Here is a 6645-nt window from a genome sequence, read left to right as displayed (position 1 = left end):
AATGCTCCAATTTGTGTCGGAAAAATTTCAAGGCCAACAAAATTACCATAATATTGAGTCATTTGTTCATTTGAACCCTCCGCTTGTGACTCAGAGGGTCAGCAACTTTAAGTAGAGCTTTTGTTGAAGCTTTTGAATTTTTAGGGCTTTTGGGTTTATAAGGCTTAAGGCCTGTTTCACCACTCCTTGCTAAAGTGCCGAATAGGCTATCCACAACTTTTTTGACAGATTCTCCATACTCTATCTGTCAAGTTAAGTGGTGGATAGCCTATTCGGCACTCATCGGGAAGTGGTGAAACAGGCCCTTAGAATGAAGAAATCATATTCTAAGCATTTTGTTCTGTTAAAGGTAAAATAACTCTGAATGAATTGAATGAACGACTTCCCAACTTTCCTTTTCTACGATGTTAACGGACTCTACGTAGAGTATACAGAAAATTAATAAACGTTATCAAGCATTTGAGTTACTAATTTCTAATATTATTATTATCATATTTTGATGCTACAAAGACGGCGAATAATACAAAATAATATTTTAATTATTAACGACAAATATCTTACAAGAACTGGTAAAATAACTTTCGACATTAGTGTCCATATTACAAAACGACTTCATATTACGTGATACTTTCATTCAAATTTAAACTCTAACGCTGTGTGATAAGGTCTTCATTACATGAAACACGGCGAATAAAAAAATAAACCGGTAAAATTGGTTTACAGTCCCAATTTGCACCTTAACACAGAGTAATAAGATACATTTTTGGTATGAACGTAAAATGTAAGACTCGAAGCGTGCCGTAAATGTCAAACAACAGTCGGAGGAATGGCGCGCTGGAGCGACTGCGTATTCCATATTCGAATTTTAATTTCTTTTTAAATTCAAATCGTGAGTGATATTGGCCACCGATAAAAATGGCGGCAAAATGGTGTTTATTCTTTTCAATTGTGGCTATGGCATCAGTTTTGGATGGACAGACCTTGGATAGTGGTAAGTGAAAGGCGTTTTACTGAGTTTATAAGGCACACGTTTATTTAGTTAATACAGCAAAAACTAAGGATTAATATTTTTGCATAAGTTTTGCAGTTTTTTTTTATACCAAGTCATAGCTTTATCATTTATTAAGTTATTTAAGTTACATCGAAATAAAAATATTGTAAGTTGCGACCGACCAATTATTATTATTTGGCAATTCGTAACCCTTCGTCCGTTACATGTCGCCATCCTTCTTCATTCATATCGCTGTCTTTTATTCACATTAAATGTATCAGCTCGCAAGGTCAACTTAAATTGTGATAAACTTACGAAATCCGCTTTACGAATTTCCCATATTATGGAATGAACCGTATACGGTATACCCACGGGAACTCTACATTTTGAGGGGACACGCAGGTGTTACGCAGAACCCAGCGGCACTCTTTGTTTGACTAAGCTCTATCATCAATTCTAGGTCTGAAAACTTAGCTAATACCTATGATTCGGCTAGAACACCTTTCCGAAATTTGGCTTTCCATCGACATTTTGAAGATACACAACAAAAAAGTGGAACACCTGAATATTAATTATTCTCTACATTTAAGTTACTCTACATTTTCCTAGTCGGCATATTTGCAAAAGTAGGTAGGTAATGTGCAATAAATCTGACGTAGCCGGCAGGTGTTTGTATTCCTACAATATTCGTTTTGTTATTAAAGATATACAATACTAGACGTTCCGCGCGGCTTCGCCCGCGTACAGCATAAATTAAATATTTAACAGACAAATTAGTCCACAAAAATAGCCTATGATCCTTTACGTGGTCTACTTCTTCTCTGTGCTAAATAACATAAAAATTGCTCCAGTAGTTCGTACTTCGTGACATAAGCCCTTTCAATTATTTTTTCCCGTTTTTTCCACATTTTCCTCTATTTCTTCGCTCTTATTAGTCTAAGCGTGATAAAGTATAGCATAATGTAGCCTCCCACAATAAATGGACTATCTAACACTGAAATAATTTATCAAATAGGACCAGTAGTTCCTGACATTAGCGCGTTCAAATAAGCCCTTTCAAATAATTTCCCCCGTTTTTTCCACATTTTCCTCTATTGTTTTCGCTCCTATTAGTCTTAGCGTGATAAAATATAACCCTAAGCCTTCCTCGATAAATGGGCTAACTAACACTGAAAGATTTTTTTTAAATCGGACCAGTAGTTCCTGAGATTAGCGCGTTCAAACAAACAAACTCTTCAGAATTATAATATTAGTCTAGATGGAATACAAAATACTACTTACTTGATATAACATACTACTTTGTAATTAGTCTGCCATTTATATTTTCGAATACAGGTGGTCAAAATTACATTTTAATTTAGATTAATGATAATATTATGTTCTCTTGAGCCATCATAAATTCCACAAACAACCCCATATTATAATAAAAATTAAAAAATACCTTCAGCTTGCCGTGTGAAAAAAACAACAAAGCGTTTTCTTCACAATTTTAAAATAATGTAGAGTAAGGTAACAATAAAATAACAGCTCATTATCTCAGAAAATTCAAAGGAAACGGAGCAAATACCTATAGTATGTGTTATCATTTATTGTGTTCATATTGTGATTTTCTTACAAAACCTATCCGAGCCGTAATAATATAAAATCAACTTATCCTCAAGGTGAACTTCAATTATTTAAGGAAAACAACGTCTTTGTAAACTTTACAAATTAGCACTCTGTAATCCCCGAAAAAACTAATAAATCCTGTATTTTAACAAGGTCAAAATACAGGATTTATCATAACAAAATGTTTGTACTTATACCTAAGGATGACTAACTTCATTATCGCCAAAATTATCTAGTTTTTTGCAGAAAATCTACTTCTCTAACTTATCTATATCTATAAAAAATTACTATCGTATATCGGTCCCCCGCACTATGCATTTTTTTTACTAAAAAACTTTTTTTGCTTACCAAAGTAGCAAATACAACTTTTGCTTACCATACATTGGTAAGCAAAAGTTAAAATAAAAAACAAACAAATTTTAGTTTTTTTAAATTAAGCAAAAAAACTAAAATTTGTTTATTTTTTTATCTAGAAAAAACCGGCCAAGTGCGTGTCGGGCCACGCGCAATATAGGGTTCCGTAGTACCGCTAGTTTTTGATAATTTTTGTATAGTTAATGAATTCACATATTTTATAACAACGTTACGTTCAAAGGAATTTGAACGCAAATTTCCTTTATACTTCTCCGAATACAATTTTTTTAGTTGATCGACTATTACTCAATAACTTATATGTAGTCTTCTTAGCCGTGATAATTTTCCTTTTAAATTCAGCATATTTCCTACCAAAGTGAATTTTTCACATTTCCAGAAGCACCCGTTTAGCTGGTAGAAGGGCACACTGGACACCAACGATTTTTTCCACTTTAAAACTTTATATTTCAAAAATGGATCCCTTAATCGGAAAATGATCTTCGAATACTCATAATATTTAAAAAAAAACCCATCCAACGGCACCCCACACGGTAGGGTGGATGCCGAAAAAATAAATCACCCCGCTTGATATGTAGGTACACTAAAATTATTATTTTTTAAGATTTATATACCATTTTGTCGGCATCATTAAGATGAATACCGAATTCCAGCTTTGTAGGCTTTATAGTCTCTGAGACATACCGCGGATAGGTAGATCAGACAGACAGACGGACGGACAGACCGAAACTATAAGGTTAATAATTCCTTGTTAACTAAGGAACCCTAAAAAGCCACGACTCAGATACGAGTTCGAATTAAAAAATGTATTTTTGTGATGGATTTATATCACACTCTAACCAATAGAAGCGAAGAATCAAAATATGGAAATTGTGGAAATGCAAAAAAATAATCCTTCTTTTTAAATAGAATACCTATTAAAGCGGACGACAGCAGCGTAAATAAACTTGATTATTAATTATTATGTTTTATCACTAAAACTAGTAAATAAAATTGACATTGGTCTGAACAGGTTCGTTAAGTTGACCAAGTTGTATAATATTATATAACGCTGTCGTTATCTTTTATATAAAATTCTCGTATCACAATGTTAGGCCGCGTACTACTCCGAAACGGCTTTACTGATTTTAACCAAATTTTATATGCATATTCACTGGGTCTGAGAATCGGCTACTGGGTACTTATTATATGGATAAGTGCATTTGTTAAATAAAGAATAGTAAATTATTACAACTCGAGACTGACGGCGACCAAATTGTACTTTGTGAGGTGGAATAGCGATGGACGTTGCCATGGTGCCATACTTATATTTAGTCCATAAAGTTAATATTACCAATCGGAATAGAGAAACAATCCCGAGCTGGCAAACGTAACAAAAATTGATTTATAATTATAAACACAGATGTGTTTACAATTATATTTACGTGTGCGTGTTAGTGATGTACTGTATACATCTTGTAATTCGACAAAATATCGATCATGGAATAATAATTGTAAGATTGTAAAAATAATAAATGTGGGTTAAAAAAAACTGCATAGAATAATAATAATATTGTAATTTTGGAGAAAAATATTACTTTTATCATTAAACATTTTTGTAGCAAAAAAACAAAGATATACTTATTTATAAATAACTCATTTATTTATTCATGCTAATATTATAAATGCGAAAGTAACTCTGTCTGTCTATCAGTCCGTCTTTCACGGCTCTACCTCTGAAATAGCAGCTGCTATTTCTTAGAAGTCACGTACAGTCACGTACGACTACAGTGTACGCGACTTTTAATTAGTATCCTACCTAATCCAAAAATGTGCCATCGTTTATAAAATCATTGACTTTATAGGATAACTATAGGATTTGGCACACAAACTTTCTATGACTACTTTTGTAAATTTATTAATGGAAAGATTTTGAACGTTTTCTGGGATGTTATCGTAAAGGCGTATACATTGACCTGTAAAAGATTTACTGACTTTACTAAACCTGCGGCAAATCTAGCTTGCGCTTATTTCTGGTGTTCCTACAGTGAATGTCACTTTTAGCTTTAAATTTACTTACATTGACATCTAAAAGATTTACTGACTTTACTAAGTCTGATCACCGGCAAATCTATCTTGTGCTTATTTCTGGTGTTCCTACAGTGAATGTCACTTTTAGATTTAAATTTACTTACATTGACATCTAAAAGATTTACTGACTTTACTAAGTCTGATCACCGGCAAATCTAGCTTGTGCTTATTTCTGGTGTTCCTACAGTGAATGTCACTTTTAGCTTTAAATTTAGTAAGTTTATCCTGTAACTTAGTGCATTTGGATATAAGCTTCTTTTCTTTTGATATAAATTCTAGTTGAAAGGAGGTCGATTGTGAAGACAGTTGTGGCAGCGTTGGCGAGGACGTAGAATGTGATGACGACGACGGTATAGGTACATATTGTGGCTAACTCTGGTGGTACGATATCTCTGTAAACGTAGGATGACAGAGTGCGCCTAGGCTTTATCTTGATCTATAACAAAAAATGGCTGTTACTGTTACTTACTACTTAGCATTTATCATACTTTTTTAATTTAAATCAATATTGTATGTATAATTGTGTATCTGCAATACACAATATAAAAACAGACAAACTAAAAAACTTGTCTAAAATTTTAAACGATTTTTGTTTTGTAAAACCATAACTATGATTCATGGCATAGTACAATCATAAAGTTAATATACCTAGCGGAATAGAGAAACAAAGGCCTGAGCAAGAGAGATGTCACTATCAGTAACACTGCTTGGTAAAAAGAGACGTGTGATACATGACAGCAGCACTCTTTTTTGACGTCCAGTCGGCACGTGCCGCAAGTTGACAATTTAATCTCATAGAATTCATGTTCAATCATGCTTGTGTAAGTGTCATGCGTACACATATTTTTCACACAGATGAAAACTAATTTCGGTTTCGTTTGACAGCTCGAGATTGTTGCTCTATTCCGCTAGGTATATTAACTTTATGAGTACAATATAAGGCAAACAAATCGGTTCGTTTATTCATACAAATATTTATGATGTGTGGAAGAATATCTAGCTTATTTACTGACGATGCCCTTCACCGAGCTCATCTTCTATTGAATTAATGATCTGATACCTGATCTAGTGAATATGCCATAGCCATATTGGATGTAGAAAGACATTACATCTGTGGAAATTTCAGAAGTCTATTACTATAGCGGTTCTTGAGATACAGCCTGGAGACCCGAGACAGACAGACGGACGGACGGACAGACGGACAGACGTACAGATGGGCAGACGGACGGAGGACGGACAGACGGACAGGCAACGAAGTCTTAGTAGTAGGGTCCCGTTTTACCCCTTGGGTACGGAACCCTAAAAACGATAAATAATGTATGAAAGTATAATAATATAAACTAATAATAAAGTACGGATCAGTTACGTTATCAATTATCATGTCAATTTTCCTAGATAATTAGTATAACTAAAAAAATATTATATTCATATCGATACTACTTATCGATAACCTGTTGCAGCCCTAGTGTAAAATAGATGAAAATTGTTTACACAAAATATCCTTAAATTGTGCACCATGGCTAGTCAAGTTATGTTTTCCATATAAATAAGCATATATAGAAGTGAATTATCAAAATCAATACCAATAACTCGAAGGGAATTGG

At 33.6% G+C, this 6645-nt stretch overlaps 1 protein-coding gene across 2 annotated transcripts in view; it reads left to right on the top strand.

Moving 5' to 3' along the window:
• The first annotated feature begins 829 nt into the window (after window positions 1–829).
• The window catches only part of LOC121737734 (probable chitinase 2), a 34669-nt gene continuing 28853 nt past the window's right edge, over window positions 830–6645 (top strand). For both annotated transcript variants that reach the window (XR_006037184.1, XM_042129425.1), the window contains exon 1: window positions 830–991. Coding sequence is in view for 1 of the 2 variants with exons in the window: in XM_042129425.1 (XP_041985359.1) it covers window positions 916–991 (76 nt within the window). In the remaining variant the exon portion in view is untranslated. The remainder of the gene's footprint in view (window positions 992–6645) is intronic.

The sequence above is a fragment of the Aricia agestis genome, chromosome 2 (assembly GCF_905147365.1).
Source record: "Aricia agestis chromosome 2, ilAriAges1.1, whole genome shotgun sequence".
Taxonomy (NCBI): Eukaryota; Metazoa; Arthropoda; class Insecta; order Lepidoptera; family Lycaenidae; genus Aricia; species Aricia agestis.
Note: the sequence above shows the minus strand (reverse complement) of the source record. Positions and strands in the feature narration are given on the sequence as shown.